We start from the raw sequence: 18,414 nt of genomic DNA, 5'->3' as shown, positions 1-18,414 counted from the left end.
AGGCTCGGGGCTTAACTTAAAGGGGTTCTTTTTATGCTTTTGGGGGTTTCCCATTCCTGTAGTATGTTATATAGGTTTTCTTGCATGTGAATGTTCTGCAAAGGCTAAAATCCCTAATGTTCCTCCAGAAGGAGTTGCTCTCCCACACACAGGTCAACATTCACTGATTTTTTTGGTGTCCGGGCCTCCTGCACATTGAGCCCAGGTCGGTTGGTCAATACTCTCCACACACACACACACACACACACACACACACACACACACACACACACACACACACACACTTTGTACCTCCCCCTGGACAGGGAGCTTTATTCTCAGCAGTGAAGCTGCTGTTCAGTGGACGTTTGGTCATGTCTGGACTGCAGGGTGTTGGACTGCTGCTGCTGTGGGGCAGCGCCTGCCTGGGGCCGCCCGGCCTGGTCCGGGGGGCTCTGGTCATTTCTGGAGACAAAGTAGCTCTGCAGGTAACTTTTAGTAACTTTTTTGTACTCTGAATTTATCTTAAATTACATTGTTTTCACACAGAAGCTATTAGTTCATCAGCTGGTTCATTATTTTGTCACTAATCGGTTTTCTTATGAGTAATCTCTTTATCACCAACACTGCTACTTTGGAAATCCTTGGTTTTACTAACATTCTAATGTATCTTTGTATTTGTATGTATGACAATTAATATAATGTATTTCTGATGAACTGGTCCTTATATTCTGGCACCATGTTGGTTCACCCAGGCATATTTGTATTTCAGGAGCCAAGAGGCGCTGCCAAATCACTGCAGGTACTTTTCAGAAACTGTTTAGAGACAGAAAGCCCTTTCATAATATGGTGAAAACATTGTGCAAAAGTTGGATAAATAATCACATTTTTTCTCTGTTTGTTTTTTTGTTCCAGAAAAGAAGTACAAGTGAGGACATGGTAAGAAAATGTTTGATTCTCTGTTAATACTAATACTGATAAAGATACATATTCAGTTCAATATAACTTAATGTACTGCTGTAAAGACGGTATACAACGGCTTAGCAACCTTATTAACACATGCACATACACAATGTCTAAATAAAAAAAAAATAATAATAATAATGTTACTATACTGCACCCACACTACCTCGCTGGTTACATATATTGACATATATCATTTCTACTGCTGATATATATATATATATATATATATATTTATTGTTTCTTATTCTTTTTTTCTTCTACATGTTTATTATTACAATTTATTATATTTGTAATGCATGTGTAACACCTGTAAAAAAAATCCCAATTTGGGATGAATGAAGTCAATCTTATCCTATCTTATCTTATATTATAAATGAATATAAGAAGAAAATCTCGAATAAAACATATGATGCTGTACAAAATCAAAAGCAGAGGAAATAAAATACTTGAGTTTAGAAAATAAATATACAAGCAGGTTACACATAGCGACAGCTTGAAGGAAGCATTGGCAATTAACAATAAATGTGCTCATATAGTTTCAATATGTTCCTTACAATCAACCAAAAATTATTATAAAAAAACTAAACTCACTGAAAAGGAGTTTAGTTTTCAAATATCAACACTATCCCTGTAGAGTATGCAGCACCCAGGTTGACTCACACACACTCCCAAAGTGGAATCAGTGACATAATGTTCTCCAAACATTTTCTTTGGCACCAATCAGGGTGTCATGCTGTGGTCTGGACCCATAGCTGAAAAAACAGTATTGGAGTAATTGACTGTATAAAAAATGCTATGTGTGAAGTGCTCTCCTTATTCACTGGCGTTTCAACTTCACCTTAAACTCCCTCCCTCTCTGTCTGTCTGTCTCAGGTGGAGGTGTACAGTGTGAGGGTGGACTGCACCGTGACGTCTCGTTTCGCCCACACTGTCATGACCTCCAAGGCTCTGAACAGAGCTAACTCCTCCCAGGAAATCTTCTTCGAGGTGGACCTGCCCAAAACCGCCTTCATCGCCAACTTCAGCATGTCAGTCTGTCTCCACTCACACTTGCATTATGACCATTTCTGTGTTGCAGTATTTATCCCTGCTTCCTCCTATTATGTTCATATTTGTATGTTGTGCCTCTACTGTGACATGTTTATATACTTTAATGTTCAAACATGTCTTTGTTTCTCTCACGCTGCCTGCTGCTGCACCTCTTTTCACCTTCTGTCTGAAACCAGAGCCCAGTCTGCTCTGATTGGTTAGCTGGCCGGCTCTGTTGTGATTGGTCAACCGCTCAGAGATGTCCCGTCCCTTAGCCTATCACGTACAATGTGTTGGAGCGCTACCCAATAGAAGCACAAGTGTTAAATATATTGATCTAACTATATTACAGAAGTAAACAAAGGAATCCAAAGGAGGAGTTTCGGGCAACTTTGGGATTTTTTCCTTTGCAGACCATTGACATGCACCAAACCTCTATAACACACTACAGGACAGGGAAAACCCCCCAAAAACATAAAGGGCCCTTTTAAGATGTTTTTTTCTTAATGGTCAGTTGACTTTGTTCTCTATCTTTCTTCCTCACAGGGAAATCGATGGTCAGATGTACGTTGGCGATATAAAGGAGAAAGAGAAAGCTAAGAAACAATATGAGAAGGCTGTTTCCTCTGGACAGACTGCTGGACTGGTGAAGTGAGTCAATCAAGATGAACAACACATAAAAACCCAGACGTGGAAGAAGTACTTAGATCTTGTTCTTAAGTAAAAGATAAAACTGCAACAGTGTAGAAATACTATTACAAGTACAAGTCCTGCATTCAAAATGTTACTTAGGTAAAATTACAGAAGTTTTAGCATCAGCCCATACTTAAAGTACAAAAAGTACTCAATATGCAGAATGGCCAAATTCAAAATAATGTATTATAATTATTGTTGCATTATTTTGTTTGTTGTAGCAGGTAAACATGGAGCATATGTTTTAACCTTATAGTCGTCAACCTTACCTCTGAATTGTGGAGTAAATGTATGTGTAGCAGGAAAAGGAATTGCCCAAGGTAAAGTACAGGTTCCTCATATTTGTACTTAAGTATAGTACTTAAATCAATCTACTTATTGCATAAACCCAGAATAAAATACATTTCAAAATGATCATGCTGTATTTGTGTACTGTAGCATGGGTTAACATTATAGGCTGTCAATGATGTCTGGGTCATTACAGGGCTTCAGGAAGAAAGATGGAGAAGTTTTCAGTGTCTGTCAACATCGCAGCTGAAAGTAACGTGACGTTCATTCTGACCTACGAGGAGCTCCTTCAGAGGAAGCTGGGCCGGTATGAGATTCTGACCCGAGTTAAACCCAAACAACGGGTCCAGGAGTTTCAGGTGAGTCCATTTTCATGTTCACTTCACTGTCTCTTTAAGATTTCAAATATAGTAAATGAGTGGCTTACCTTACAAACAATGTCTGTTTCTGTGTTTGCCTGTGTGGAGACAGATTGTGACCAACATCTATGAGCCTAAGGGTATTTCTTTTGTGGATGCCCATGCAACCTTCCTCTCCAATGAGTTGCTCCCCCTGGTGGATAAACGCGTCACCGACAATAAGGTACGACCACAGACCTCGAAAGAAGTTGTCTCTGATGCTACTCTAACTTCTTCCAAAGATTTAGAGGTAAGCTAAATTGGTTGTATTTGTTCCCATGTTCAGGCCCACATCTCTTTCTCACCAACTATGGAGGAACAGAGGAAGTGTCCAGATTGTGAAGGAACTCTCATCGACGGAGATTTTCTCGTCACGTATGACGTGAACCGAGCAAAGAGCCAGTGGGACATTCAGGTCAGCTGTCAGAAATATTGTTCTATGTAAAAGTGAATTAGCAGAAAACAATAATAAGAGTAAACATATTAAATATAGAAAAAAGAGTGGCAACATTTTGAACGCTAAGTAAACATATTAAGGTGTTGTGATATTATATTAATGTATGTGTCTCTATTGCACAATATTGCATCAGTCCGTGTTGCATGGGGCCTGAAGGCTGAATTGCACAATTTAAATTAATGCATGAATCTGTTGCCCAACAACATGAATTACGCAGCCCTGAGATGAAAGTGAGAAAATTCTTTCCTCTCTTTGTGAGGTAAAAATATGTTTTTGCTTGTTTATTCTTTACTTTTGCTCTATGAAAACAAGTAGGGAACATTATATTGGCCCTAAGAGGCTTACAAAATCACCACTACCTCATGTTCTAAATAAGATGGGGTAGTTGAGATTGTGTATGTCTTTTGTCTTAAAATGTGTGTCAACCACAATTATGTATCACATTTGGTTTAAGAGAACAAACAAAATACACGTATGCACATGTAAAAAAAAGGCCTTGACCTTTTTCCACGTGTTTTCCAAAATTAGATTTGAAAAAAGGATCACCAGATTTTTTTAATCATTTTCCTCTCAGGGTTTCGGTATAAAATGAGTCAATGAGATATATATATATATATATATATATATATATACTAATTCTTATCTTGCCTTGTCACTCTTATGAGTGCACTTCNTCTGCTCTTTGATTGATTCTCCTTCTTCAGATTTGTGAACGGATACTTTGTGCACTTCTCTTCCCCCCGACGCCCAAGAGTCCCAGAGATAGAACGTTGAGCTTTTGATTGACAAGAGGGTGGATCAATGTATGGAACAAAGATGGGGACAGGTGATTACTGTTCATTATTGTCAATGTCTTTCGATATTTGAATGGCCACATGCTCTTAAATTTGCCCCCTTGACGTTACAATTCCACTTTATAGACACGGGGAAGCTATGCTGGCCATCCTCAAAGACCTCCACGAGGACGACCACTTCTGCCGTCATCCCCAGTTTGATGACTCAATCAACTCTTCGGGAAGCAGTCACTGACCAAAAGCAACCAAGGAAAAACCTGGATGAAAGCGATGAAATATGTAGCAGGGGGATAGTGGACGGGCGCGAGTGTAAATAGAAAACAACAATACAAGAATGGACACTAGCTTATAAGCTTACAATTTCCTTTGTAACTCCAATAAATAGTGAACACACCGCTGGCATACTTTTTTACATTTTTTACAATTTTCTTGTGTTTTTTTCTAGTAACCAATATTCAAGCGATGCAGTGTTGGAGAGGGGTGAAACATGGCTGGCCAAAGACAGGCAGGAGGAGAAACTCCCAGGAGAGGAGCATCGAATCATGATTATTTTAATCACTGATGGGATGCCAAACGCTGGGTGTGGAGCGTGCAGATTTGGTGTGCATAGGATAGTACTGATGTATTGTGTTTTACACATTTAATTGATGTTACTTGTATTTCAGCATTCAACTCTGCACTGTTTTATCTACGTTGCGAGGAGAGTCTAACATTGGGAACATCCAAGAAAAATGCTGCACTCTGCCCATATGGGAGGCGAAACATGTCTCCTGTTTCTGTCTTGGATTCGGATGTAAGATGTGGGGGAATACTCCTTCCTTTTTGGATGGTGATGAGCAAAACAAATACAAGGGAATGTGCCCGCAGGAATCTTATGAGGCGTTCGGGATGCAGCCGATACAACTCCAGGGTACAGGCTCACGCATCTATAAAGACACGTTTGAGCCGTAATGCACGTTCTTGTGAAGATTCAAAAGGTTTTTATTGTCATATAAACAAAATAGCCCTACAGCATTGCGCTCGAACGAAGCTGAGAACCAAATGAACCACGGCGGGAAACCCAGCGGGAAATCGGGGGTAACCAGCTTTATTATAAAACTGTTTCAACTGATAAAGTTCTCGGTATCCAGAAGCAGGGTAGGCTGGGGCTCGGGCTGCTTGGTAGCCTGGCCTTGGCGTCTCCTTGCCATGTGGTCTTGGATGTTTTTGCGGAGGACTCCGAAGGACCTCCAAAAGACTCCAGACGGGAGACCCCTCGAAAGGGTCCTGGGACCAGAGCAGGAAAGGGGGCCAAAAGTAGGGGCTGACTCCAGATTGAAGTTCATTGTAACCCAACACGGCCTGACGGTTATTAGTGTCAGGTTTGTGACCGGCCCAAGGTCGGGAGATGAAATGGGGAGGCAGGGGGGCTAGCAAAGTCTAGATACATCTAATGAGATGACACATTTGTTGCAGGTTTCTATGAATGAGGTGGGCCGCCCTTCCTGCTCTTGGACGGTCGGGACCTGCGTTATCCTGAGGAACGCAGTGCGGACTCACCTGACGCTAACCACTACAGCTACAGCCAGCTGTTTAACGGCTCAGAGATCGTGGTGGCAGGTCGACTCACCGACAACGACCTGGACAACTTCATGGTGGAAGTATTCGCTCAGGGGGTGAGGAGAAGGAAATGTTGGACATTTAGAGACACTGGAAAGATGTTGTGCGTTTATTACCTATTTATTACTTTTAATATGATTTCTCCTGCTTCTAGTTTGATGAGGACTTTAAAGTGCAGGGCCAGGCCAGTGTTGAGGATTGGGACGTGTTGTACCCAGATGAGGAGTACATCTTTGGGGATTTCACAGAGCGTCTGTGGGCCTACCTCACCATCCAGCAGCTACTGGAGACAAGGTCTGTTTGAGTCAATTCACTCAAACTGAGACCTGAATCACTTTAGCTTTTGAACCTTTATTTACCATTAGTCTCATGACATTTTTTGTTATTGATACTTTGTCTGTGTTGTGTGAGAGCTTGTGTACATTTCAGTGAGGTCGTGCTTTTGGAAGGTTTTGGGTTAGATCCCAGCCCTTGCAGTTAGATGTCGATGTATCCTTTGGCAAGATAATTACTTGACTACGGTGTGTGAGTTTCATTTCATATCATTTCAAACCTTTATTTAATCAGATTGGTCCCTTGAGACCATAGATCTCTTTTTCAAGGGAGACCTGCAATGTGACGTCCGCTTCCTTGAGCAGGTGGTACCTTGCATGACAGCCTCAGTATGAATGGGATTGCATGGGTGAATGAAGACTTGTATATGTAACACACTTTAATGAGTCGTAAAGACTGAATAAAGTGCTATATAAATACAGTCCACTTACCATGTTGCTATTCTGAATGCAGTGTGAACTTTACTATATTTTCCGTCTTGCAGCAAGAGTGGTACCCCAGAGGAGAAATCCAACGCCAGTGCCAAGGCGCTGGACATGTCTCTGCAATACAGCTTCGTCACGCCTCTCACCTCCATGGTGGTCACCAAGCCTGACACTGAGGATGGACCAGACAGCCCTTTCATTGCAGATAAACTGACTGAGGGTAAGGTGGGGAAAACAGGGTTTCAAATGTGATAGGCCAACCTCACATGGCTGCTAGGAATCTACAAACAAAACATGACCTTAAATCATTCTCAAGCATCACTGACTATTAGTCTTTACTCATTGTGTTTGAAATGTGAATTTTTGACAGAGCAAAGACAAAAGGAAGAACGAGTTGGTAAGGCAGTATTTATAACATTATATTCATTGACTTAAGTGAATTCACTGTAGGCTATTGATTTAAAACTTTTTTTTGTTACTGTCTCTAGGATATCAACAATATTCACAGGTTGCAGCCCTCCTACCTGTTTCAAATTATTACCATTCAGCACCCACATATTTAGGTAAGTACATTTGTAGCAATGGCAGCTGCAGATCTTGGGATGCCAATGTCAGTCTGTCTGTTAGTCTATATTCAAAACTATTAAATAAATTGACAATACATTCTGGAAAAACATTATTGTCCTCAGAGGATGATATCTTTGTTAAAGGTAGGGTAGGTAAGAGTGGAGAAACCAGCTTGAGTAAGCTAGAATTTGAAAGTACACAACCGAAAAAAATCTGCCCATTCCTTCAGACTTCCTTACGCACACATGACCAATGAGGGCACGAGATAAGTTTGTGCACAGATGGAAGGCTGACAGGCAGGTAGGCCATCCAATTATCTGCCGCGGATCGGGGCAGATAATTGGACTTGCTTTTTACAGCCAAGGCTTCCACAGATGAAATATTTGTAGATTGTCAAAGCATTTAATTTATTCATTGCTATCGGGATGTTAAGAGCATTCCATGGAATATAACAAAAAGTGCTTCTGAAGTGAATTACCTACCCTACCTTTAATAGGCGCTTTCACACCGGAGTACTTTTCCCCGTACTTTTCCCTTTTAGTTCCGATAGTTCCTGGGCCTGCTAGAGAGCAGGTACTTTCCTGGGGAGAAAAAAGCTCAAATTTCTGATTGCAAACCACGCCCCGTAAAACTCGGAAAAGTTTTGTGAAGCCGCCATTGTATTTGCTGGCATTAGCATTATTAGCATTAGCATTTGCATTTGCCCCGCACCAACGGAGAGAGAATAACTTATGGCAACACAAAAAAAAACATGGGAGCGGTGGAGTGGTCAGGAGGTGTCGGTGTTCTGGCGATTTACTCAGAAGGCTTCGCCAACTCCGGGTACTTCCGGCCGGGGACTTCGGGTGACAGTATACGCCTTGAAGTTGTTTGCTGCCTGCCAGTAAACCCAAAGCAGAAGAAGTGACGTCAGCGGCTTCATTCGCGTAATCTTCCCTCAGGGGCTTATTCCGGTGTGAACGCGATCTGTACTTAGTTCCATGGGGGGTGGGTACTAAGTGCTGGGAACTGAGTACGGCAAAGTACGGCTAATGGCTGACTTTTCATTTAGTGCCACTATCAGGCCAAAACCTTTACGCTTGCAATGAGATATCTTATCATTATTTTGAGTATTGTGTTTATCGTTAACAAGCTAATATTAGCATGCTAACTTGCTTAACTGAAATGGTCAAAATGATAGGCTAAACATTACAGCTTAACATATAACATAAAATGTTAGCAGCCTATTGTGATTGTGACCATGTTAGCATGCAGCTATTAGCATTTAGCTCAATGCACTGCTGTGCCTTTGTACAGCCTCACTGAGCTGCTAGCATAGCTGTAAACTAGCATTTTTGTTTATTACTGGTATCTTTAAACTCTGTTGTCCCTTACAGTGGATGGAGATCCTCATTTCTTGATTGAGCTTCCTGAAAGGGACGACGCGCTGTGCTTCAACATTAACAACAAACCAGGAACCATTTTCAACCTGGTCAGAGACCCAATACCAGGTCCGCCCTAAGTCCTGATAATCATCATCACTTTTAAACACCATTACTATAAATATTCTCTGTAGATCTTCTTTTTCTCTTTTCATAAATGTTGAAGTAAATCTGCATTTGAAAAACAAGTGCTTCAATCCTCGTTTTTTCCTCAGGTATTTTGGTCAATGGTGAGACCATCGGAGAGAAGATGATTCCCCCTGATGGTCAAATTAACACCTACTTTTGGCGTTTTGGCATCGTCCACCAGTCTCTGGGGGTAAGGCTGGAGGTGAGCACTCAGGACATCGTGGTGCTCCAGGATGGCAAACGGGTCAAACTGCTGTGGTCTGATACAGCTTCTGTCAAAGGAACCAAGTAAGAGTCTGCACCATCACATTTTGTTCTCCTTCAGTGAAAGAGAACTATCCTCCTTCATGAGTTAAATGAAGTATACCATCCGGTTTAGGAGGAATAACTGGCAACCCCTCTCCCCTTATTTCTCCGCCAGTGTGGATCTTCTCTTGACCAAGGATCGCAGCCTAACGGTGACTCTAAAGGATTCGGTCAAGTTTGTCGTCCTGCTCCACAAAGTGTGGGCGAAGCATCCGTATCATCGGGACTACTTGGGTTTCTACACCCTGGACAGCCACCTCCTGTCCCCTGTCGTTCACGGCCTGTTAGGTACAACATGAAACACATCAGAGAATAGATGCATGGTTTATAGTTTAATACCAGGTCAAGATAAGTGATGGGTATTGCATTTCTGAACATACTTTGGTTTCTCCTCAGAGCAGACAAAATATAAAAAAGATAATGATAAGATAAATTGACACCAAATCAGTCAGCCCATGGATACGTTTTCAGAATATGTGTCGCTGTGTTTTATGATTGGTCTGATATGGTAAACGTTTGGCGCAGTGGACTAGTGCATTGGTGTTTGGATCAGGGGAGCACAGGTTCTAACCCCACTGCAGTCAGCATGTCGTTGTGTCCCTGAGACACTTCACCCTAAATTGCTCCTGTGGGGATTGCCCACAGTATTGAGTATGTACGTTGCTTTGGATAAAAGCGTCTAACAAGTAACATGTAATGTAATGTAATATGGTGCACATGCATAATAATGATCAAAATGTAAAGGTTGCACATTGCAGTGCCAGCTCAGGTAGAATTGTACCTTATCCTGCAACCGGAAGAATATCATAGAATATAAGAAGGTCAGTGAAAGACATTAAAGTGGCTTAAATTGGTACAGTTTATCAAAGGACTTGTGGGTTTTTGTTTTTGTGGGGGGTGGGATACAGGGCCAAAATGTGTTTATTTTAAAATGATATTTACTTGAAATTCTGATTTGTCTTGCAGGTCAGTTCTACCATGGGATTGAATATGAGGTGTCCGAGCTGCGTCCGAGTGAGGTCCCAGAGAAACCGGACGCCACCATGTATGTGAAAGGCCGGGAGCTCAATGTGACCAGGTACGCTGCATGCATTAACACACGCCTCATCTCAGTGGGGGAGATTGTTTTGAAAATGAATACATCGATGTTGCTTTGTACATGCAGTTAAGATATCATTTGGTGTACATTTCTGTCCACAGAGGCTGGCAGAGAGACTTTAGGAAGGATGTGAAGAATGGAGAAAATGTTCCCTGCTGGTTCGTTCACAGTAACGGAACAGGCCTCATCGATGGAGATGCAACAGACTACGTTGTTTCAGGCCTTTTTAAAACTGTATAAAAACAGGTTAGGCTACACAATGTCCATCAAATAAATAATAGTTCATACAATAACAAATATGCCTGTTTTACACCATGAATGACCCAACATCTTGTTCCCTTGGGCAAACAGACTTCATTCACAGCATTATATTGACAGTTTCACAGTTTCTATCAGTGCAATTCCGGGTCTTATAAAAATGGACACTATCCCAAAAAAGTGTGAGGTGGGATAAACCTCAGAAATAAATTGTACTGAAAACAATGGGACACTTTTCTTAATGATTCACTAGAGCTGGATTTCTTTATATCCTTTTCTGTTTTTCAAAAGATCTCTTTGAAAATGTGTGATAGTTTTACTGTAGAGTGATAGGTTTATGTGCATGTAAATGGTCTGCAAAGCCTAAAATCCGAACGTTCCACACTGGTGCACCCTGCTTTTTGTATTGTATTTTAAATGTTTGCTGTATCAGGATCTCTCAGGATGTTTAGTGAGATCCAAATTGTTTCCAGGCGGCGCAACTCTGAGAAAAAGCTCTGTAACAGTTCATGTGAGGTCTAATGTGGGACTCCAAAACCACATCCTTTATATAAACGTTACCTTAGCGGGGGACAAATTGTTGAAACCTTTCTTCATTTAAAAAAAGTCTAAATGTCCTAATTCAACCTAAAGAATACCAACATGTACAGCGATAATTGTAAGACTTATGGTCAATATATTTGTATAATGTAGAAGAAATGCATAAATCTATTCACATGCCCTTTAAGCTTGTAGTGAACACATGTAAACAGACGTAAGAACTCCCACTGGCTAAACAAGTCTTGACTAGATTTGTATATTTTGAGTTGATGAGTTTCCCGCACATGCACTTGTAGGCCTTTTTACGGGAAGCACTGACGCGCACACACTCAATAACACCACACTACTGAGGGGTCCCTCCTCCTGAGTTGCGTGGGTGGGTGGAGTAAAAAGTATTGTGGGAAGTCTTGATTCCCACATACCTCGAATTCCCTCTTCACTTGTTTTCAGCAATGCCAGTGCAGAGGCTCCTCTGTTTCCCAGCCATGCCTGCACCGTGGAGAGTCATGCTGCTGTGGGTTTGTGTTTGCATATTTCTCCCAACTCAGGCTCAAGGAGCTCTGGTGGTTTCTCGCGGAGATGATCCGACACAGGTATTTGAAATAAATTGCATGTGCATAATTTGTCCATTGGCATGTGCACAAATGGCTGTTTTGTTGTCCATCGCGATCAGTCGATGGAGTCCATGTATTGTTTACAAAGTCAGTTTTAAAGAGGCGTGTTTTGCAGGTCTAGTAGCCTTGCAGCAACAGTGTTTTCCCAGGAATAAAAATAGAAAAAATAATATCTGTTTAGAGGGCATATTTATCAAAGCTGTGCAAATAGCAACATACAGGGATGTAACTTTTCCGGATTATTTGGATTTCCCGAATTTCCAATTTGAAAACACATGAATAGATCCGATAAAAACAATATTCTAGGTTTAACTATCGAAAGTAATGAATTATTCCTTACTATTTACGTGATCCATGTCCTGTCATCATTGGAGTAAATCTACGCAAGTACTTTTCTTGGGTACAAATCAAGGCAGGCTACTTTTACTATTTTCTTAGCATACAACTTTATACTTCACAACATCTCATAAGAAGATATTTTATATTCTCCTTAATAAGTCTGACAACACAACACATCATAGTATAACATAGCAGTCAGGGAACTACACAATGCTTACTTTTGAGACTTTAAGTACATTATCTGATTATATTAACTTTTACATGAATAGTGTTTGGTTTCAATGCATGACTTGAAGTTGAGTATTTCCAGTGTGCAGTATTTTTACTTAAACTTAAAGGATTAATATTTTTGCTGATTTCAGGTTCATTTCAGGTTCAACTAGTATACCAGAGATGCAGGTTTATGAAAATGTGAACGAACATGTGAATGTGAACGAAAATTAAGTTTTCTGCATTGAATGGATATGTTTTTCAACATCAGAGTTTAGAAAGTCAGTGATCCTGAGATGCATTATGAATAGTATGGGGAGGAGACATTAATGGTCTTGTTCCCTAAGTGACTCTTTGATTTGACATGCTCACAACATGTAACATCATCTAGTGGCAACAGTCTTCACGCTGCTTCATTAAAAATGTGTTACCTTTGAAATGTTACCAGCGTGCATTTCACTGATACATTCATAACAGGCTACAGTCCTTCTGGCATAGCCGATAATCGTTGCTATGACCTCTGGTAAACTCTTCAAACTCTTCTCTTGTTTTGGTGCCCCTTTTTTCTGCCCCTGCCCCTCAGTCAGCCTGAGTCTGCCACTGTACTCCTTTACAAAAAATAATAAGTGAAATGTCCATCTACGGTTATTCCCCCAAGATGCACAACAGATCACCAAAGGAAGTCATTTCTGCCTTAGGCCATCGGACTGTGTTTGACTCGTCTCTCTGAACGACAGTCACACTGACTTCCTTTTTTTGTATCACATTTTACTTTTTTTCTTTTATTGTCATTTTACTGTACAAGTTTGTATGTTTATATATCTGATTTTATCTTATTATTGCACACTTCTGACGTCTTATGTTTATGTTATATTTAGTTTGATTCATCTTCTATTTTATTTTATATTCTTAAAGACCACTATGTGCTATATAAATGAACTTGAATCGATTGATTCATAAATAAATATATTTAATTATTTGATTATTTAAACATAACCTAAACGTTTCTGAATTTGCTGAATCTTATTTACAGAAAACCATTTTACAAAGCAAGTATTGCCAGAAGAATTAAATGATTATTTAACCACAAAGAAAATTGGCTTTTTGCGCATTATCTCTTGTCATAATAATGAAAACCCCTTTTCTCTAAGGAATGTGTTTTTGTTGTGAAGAGGTTTGGCAATGTCTAAAAGGTAAACAAACAACAAGCCACATAATTAAGATGGTATATGCTCAGGGCGTGTTGGTATTTTCTTCTTGGCTATAGGTGGATTTGGTTCTTTGCCAATCATTCCTGAAAGAGCTCCTCAGGAAATCTAATGCAAACGATGCCAAAGCTTTAGAGACGCGAGCATCTCCAGGAACACTTAAGCTTTTACAGCTGAAAGAAAGTATATTTAAAACTTGCAAAAAACCAAGCTTAGTCTTTTTTTATTGGGGGAGTGATGTTACTTTTTTCGTAATAACTATTTTAAAAGATACATTTTAATGAGATTCCGGCTAATTTCAAGTCATATCTTCAGACTGCTGAACATAAAAAAAAACGTAACATCTGAACCTTTTCCTTTCAAAGCAAAGTCAGTTATTTGAACATGAACATTAAATCATATTAACATGTCACAGTAGAAGCACAACACACACATATGAACCTGAACATAATAGGGAAAACTTGAATGAAACACCATGTTTCTACTACGTGTTTCTGTTGCCCAATCAATGCAGTTACAAGAAATAGTGCATTAAGAAGAAGGTGTGTCATTGTGATGCCTGCCCTTCCGCTCCTTTCTTTGTGTGTCCACTCAGCAACTACGCTTCTCTGTTATGTGATTACGTTAACGTTAGATGACTTATCTATCTACAGTATGTTGCTGCCAGTGTACCTGCCGTTACTCGTTGATTTCTGCCAGTTTGTGATTTGCGTGACCTTAGATCCATAACTCTTTTCCCACACTAATTAAATCCTTCATCAGATTATTTTGCCACACCTTGCTTTCGTAGCATAAGAAATGATGAAGATTAGAAGATGACAAATGTCTACTGAAGCAGTATTGGTTTTATGAAAGCAAACCATCATTTATTAGGTGGATGTTTATTTCCAAGCCTGCTGTTCCTTTCTTAATAACCATGTTGTCATACTTTGTTGTTTAGGAAACAAAAGAAGCTATGGGCCCCAGGTCAATAAAGGTACTACAATTAAAATGACTTGCAATAATATAAAGTACTCAGCTGTGTTTATATGTTTCTTTCACCCTGTAATGTTGATTGTAAAAATAATCTCATAAATTATATTTTTGTCTCTTTTTCCGCTCCAGAAACGAAGCACAAACCCTGCAAATGTAAGTAACCAGTTGTATCAGGTTCAATCACTGGGAAAGTCATTGTGAAATCTGGATATAATAATGCAACACACATGAGACCATGGCGACTGGTAGCTTCTATCTCACAGTAGTGCCATTGTTACTGTCTGAAAAATCAAGTCCACATTTTGTATAAAGCTCATTGCTTCCAGATGTCCATGCACTCTTTCCCCCACAGTGCTGATTGGCATGCATGTATTCCTCTCTGTGCTTTGCTGGAGACAATAAACATGCGGGAAGTTTTTTTGTCCCTCTAAGCTTTTATTCGTATCTACAAAAGTTCCATCTCACATTGTGTTTACATAACATTGACCTATCTGGGTTTTGTGATATGAATTTTCCATTAAGGGGATAATTCTCATGACATCCGATGCACAACTCAGTAGAGAGACAACAACCAGCTGCCAGTTGTCTTAGCCTCTGATCTTGCTGTGATATCATTTTTTAATATTGGTTATGGGAATAACTTATTGATGTTGTTTCCTGTTTAGAAAGCATTTTACTCAACCCTTAAGCTTACATTTGATCTGACGTTTAAATCCTTTATTTGAAAACAGAGTTAAATCCCACATCAAATGTATGGTTGGGAAATTCTCTTGTGATTATAATGTGATGAATTGTTTCTTATGTGTCCCTGTGGATGATGCAAATGGAGTTTCTGTGGTGCAAGAACAAATTCAGGCTTAAACTGAACTTAAAGTATCATCATACCATCGTATTATATTTGGCATGACAGGTTTTGGGTATTTTGTGTCAAATTGCAACAAGGGGGTGAGAGCCATAAAGCAGACAGACCAGGCGACAGGAGGGTTTTAGTGATTTATTGGCAAACAAGAAAAAAAAGAAGGTTTTACTGGTTGGAGGCAAGCATGGACAGATCTTAATGATGGTCCCGGTGAAACAGGAGTGGAGCCGACAGAGAAGGACAGGGAACAATGTGACAGTGCGTGAGTAGAAAAAGGGCTGGGTTAATACTGCAGGGCTTAGAAGGGAAAGTGGGAAAGTGGGGAGGGGAAGAGGTTAATGCAGGACAGACAAGGGAAGTAGGAAAGTCTGAGGGCATCTGGTGGACAGATGGAGAATGACGGTAACTGAGGCAGGTTGAAACTGTGTTCACCCCTTTCAGATGGTGGAGGTGTACAGTGTGAGGGTGGACTGCACCGTGACGTTACGTTTCGCCCACACCGTCATGACCTCCAAGGCTCTGAACAGAGCTAACTCCTCCCAGGAAATCCCAGGAAATCTTCTTCGAGGTGGACCTGCCCAAAACCGCCTTCATCGCCAACTTCAGCATGTCAGTCCAAATGTTTTTTACTTTTAACTGTGAACACAGATGGTGGTTAAATGTAGTGTTTTAGTACAATTTGAAAGAACTTGTTTTTTAATCTCATGCCACTATCTACTCCAATACCGTATTAAATATCGAGCTTTTTCCTCCCCTTAAATTATTTGATAACTTCATTTTCTATTACTTTTACATATTAAGATTTTAAAACCTATGAAAAGGAAGCACATCTATTGTTTGTTTGATATATTAATATTTTGATAACGATTGAAGTCATTTTTTATATTTCCAGCTTCTCAAATATTTGGATAGAATTTGCTGCATTACTTTTTTACTATTTTAATGATTTATATTGGTAAAATAGATTTTTATGGTCTGCTTTTAATACTTTAAGTACATTTTCATTCAGGACTTTGTTTACAGTTTGGTATCTAAAAACTTTCTCCAGCATATTTTTTAACAATCTCTTTCTTCCTCACAGGGAAATCGATGGTCAGATGTACGTTGGAGATGTAAAGGAGAAAGAGAAAGCTAAGAAACAATATGAGAAGGCTGTTTCCTCTGGACAGACTGCTGGACTGGTGAAGTATGTTGGACTGAAACATTTGACAGTGAACCTGTTGTTGTGTGAATATTAAAGTAACACACTTCCATCATTACAGGGCTTCTGGAAGAAAGATGGAGAAGTTTTCAGTCTCTGTCAATATCGCCGCCAACAGCAGCGTGACTTTCGTTCTGACCTACGAGGAGCTCCTTCAGAGGAAACTGGGCCAGTATGAGATTCTGACCCGAGTTAAACCAGAGCAACCGGTGCAGGACTTCCAGGTTGGACATGATCTCCTCCTCTATTCTACTTCATAACAACATACTGGTCAGGAGGAGCTGGAAAGCTGCCTGTCCACACTTGATCTGCCTCAGTGATAACGTGTGTGTGTGTGTGTGTGTGTGTGTGTGTGTGTGTGTGTGTGTGTGTGTGTGTGTGTGTGTGTGTGTGCGTGTGTGTGTGTGTGTTGAGACAGATTGTAACAAACATCTATGAGCCTCAGGGTATTGCTTTTGTTGAGACCACTGCGACCTTCCTCTCCAACGAGCTGCTCCCCCTGGTGAAGAAAACCGTCACAGACACAAAGGTAGACAGATTTCTAAGCTTCTGAACATCATGATGCATTTTTTAAGCAATAATGATGTCTCCAATAATGTTGTGAAATATATTTTTTTTGGCTCTCAGGCACACATCTCTTTCTCTCCAACACTGGATCAGCAGAAGAAATGTCCAGGATGTGAAGGCACCATCATTGAAGGAGATTTCATCATCAAGTACGATGTGAAACGAAAAAAGGGCCTCGGGGAAGTTCAGGTCAGGAGCCAACAAAGACTTTTCAGCAGCACATAAGACTCAGTTATGTTACAAGAAGCACAATATTATAAGCTAGAGGAGCAAAGCCTAAATAGAGTTTTGGATAGCTTACAGCATGTTTAAATGAGGTTTAAAGGGATTGTTCAGATTTTATGAACTACTTATCCTTATTCTACCTACATTAGATTGCATTCATCACGTCCCACGTTTAGAGAAACAGGAGAAGCAAAGCAATGTTGTTTTGGAAAAGCGCGTCAGCAAAACACACTTTTGCCCTTTAAAAGAATCCCTCCAAAAAAAACAATTTCAGTCTAAGTGTTTGCTTTTTTAAAATATTGCGTTACCTTCTTGTCAAACAGCTTTCTCCTATAGGGAGAAGCATAGGCCGTTATATCAATCGAGACTTGTTGACAAAAACAACAATTTTACCTCACAAAATACAGATGTTGCTGGTTCACCTGTGCCCAATTGGTAAGTTTGTTAGTGTTATTATGTTACTTACTGGTGAATAGTGTCTTCTGGGTTTTGCGAGGTAACATTATTGTTTTTGTCATAGGATCTCGACGCTCTGAAGTCAACATAAGTTCCTCTTCAAAAATAACTGTCATCCATTAGGTTAAAAATATTCTTAAAATACACTTTAAAGGGGACCTATCATGCAAAATGCACTTTTGTACGTCTTTTATACATGAATATGTGTCCCCGGTGTGTCGGGGAACTCACCAAGTGTCAGAAAACACAACCCTCTCTCTTTTCCTCCGTACCCAAATCTCTAATAACGGGGCTGCAACGGATCTGATCCAGATTTGGAATTGTTCTGACTTCAGAAACGAGGAGCTCCGCCTATATGGGCAACTCTCCACCAATCAGGGGAATGAGAGGTTACCGTGGCATGGTAACAGCATGGTAACAGCATGGTAACAGCATGGTAACATGACGCTCGTGCCTCGCCCCCCTCCTTTGCAGGGGGT

The 18,414-nt window shown here is 40.2% G+C and overlaps 2 protein-coding genes across 2 annotated transcripts; both read left to right on the top strand.

Annotated features, from left to right (window-relative positions):
* The first annotated feature begins 324 nt into the window (after positions 1–324).
* LOC104952586 (inter-alpha-trypsin inhibitor heavy chain H3-like) lies at positions 325–10,966 on the top strand. The gene is made up of 22 exons (XM_010779438.1): positions 325–467; positions 752–781; positions 895–918; positions 1,819–1,973; positions 2,521–2,625; positions 3,152–3,314; positions 3,427–3,537; positions 3,640–3,768; positions 4,515–4,579; positions 4,731–4,799; positions 5,050–5,218; positions 5,735–5,900; positions 6,075–6,259; positions 6,358–6,497; positions 7,021–7,181; positions 7,332–7,358; positions 7,450–7,524; positions 8,905–9,018; positions 9,165–9,366; positions 9,500–9,672; positions 10,351–10,462; positions 10,585–10,966. Exons 1-22 carry the CDS (start codon positions 354–356, stop codon positions 10,721–10,723), a joined length of 2,628 nt encoding a protein of 875 aa, XP_010777740.1. The 5' UTR covers positions 325–353; the 3' UTR covers positions 10,724–10,966.
* A 4,721-nt stretch (positions 10,967–15,687) lies between these two features.
* On the top strand, positions 15,688–17,495 carry LOC104952585 (inter-alpha-trypsin inhibitor heavy chain H3-like). Its single transcript, XM_010779437.1, has 6 exons — positions 15,688–15,748; positions 16,014–16,095; positions 16,568–16,672; positions 16,749–16,911; positions 17,106–17,216; positions 17,315–17,495. The coding sequence occupies exons 1-6, from the start codon at positions 15,688–15,690 to the stop codon at positions 17,477–17,479; spliced, it is 687 nt and encodes a 228-aa protein (XP_010777739.1). The 3' UTR covers positions 17,480–17,495.
* The last annotated feature ends 919 nt before the right edge of the window (positions 17,496–18,414 follow it).

Source organism: Notothenia coriiceps, unplaced genomic scaffold (assembly GCF_000735185.1).
Source record: "Notothenia coriiceps isolate Sejong01 unplaced genomic scaffold, NC01 NC01_scaffold00020194, whole genome shotgun sequence".
NCBI classification, from domain to species: domain Eukaryota; kingdom Metazoa; phylum Chordata; class Actinopteri; order Perciformes; family Nototheniidae; genus Notothenia; species Notothenia coriiceps.
Note: the sequence above shows the minus strand (reverse complement) of the source record. Positions and strands in the feature narration are given on the sequence as shown.

Bases quoted from the DNA above. Each gene is read 5' to 3' on its own strand.
- LOC104952586 (XM_010779438.1), top strand. From the start codon at position 354: ATGTCTGGACTGCAGGGTGTTGGACTGCTGCTGCTGTGGGGCAGCGCC. The intron at 3,315-3,426 runs GTGAGTCCATTT...GTGTGGAGACAG, and splicing joins AACGGGTCCAGGAGTTTCAG to ATTGTGACCAACATCTATGA. The intron at 4,580-4,730 runs GTTGAGCTTTTG...TCCACTTTATAG, and splicing joins AAGAGTCCCAGAGATAGAAC to ACACGGGGAAGCTATGCTGG.
- LOC104952585 (XM_010779437.1), top strand. From the start codon at position 15,688: ATGGTCCCGGTGAAACAGGAGTGGAGCCGACAGAGAAGGACAGGGAAC. The intron at 15,749-16,013 runs GTGAGTAGAAAA...GGCTCTGAACAG, and splicing joins AGGGAACAATGTGACAGTGC to AGCTAACTCCTCCCAGGAAA. The intron at 16,096-16,567 runs GTCAGTCCAAAT...TCTTCCTCACAG, and splicing joins TTCATCGCCAACTTCAGCAT to GGAAATCGATGGTCAGATGT.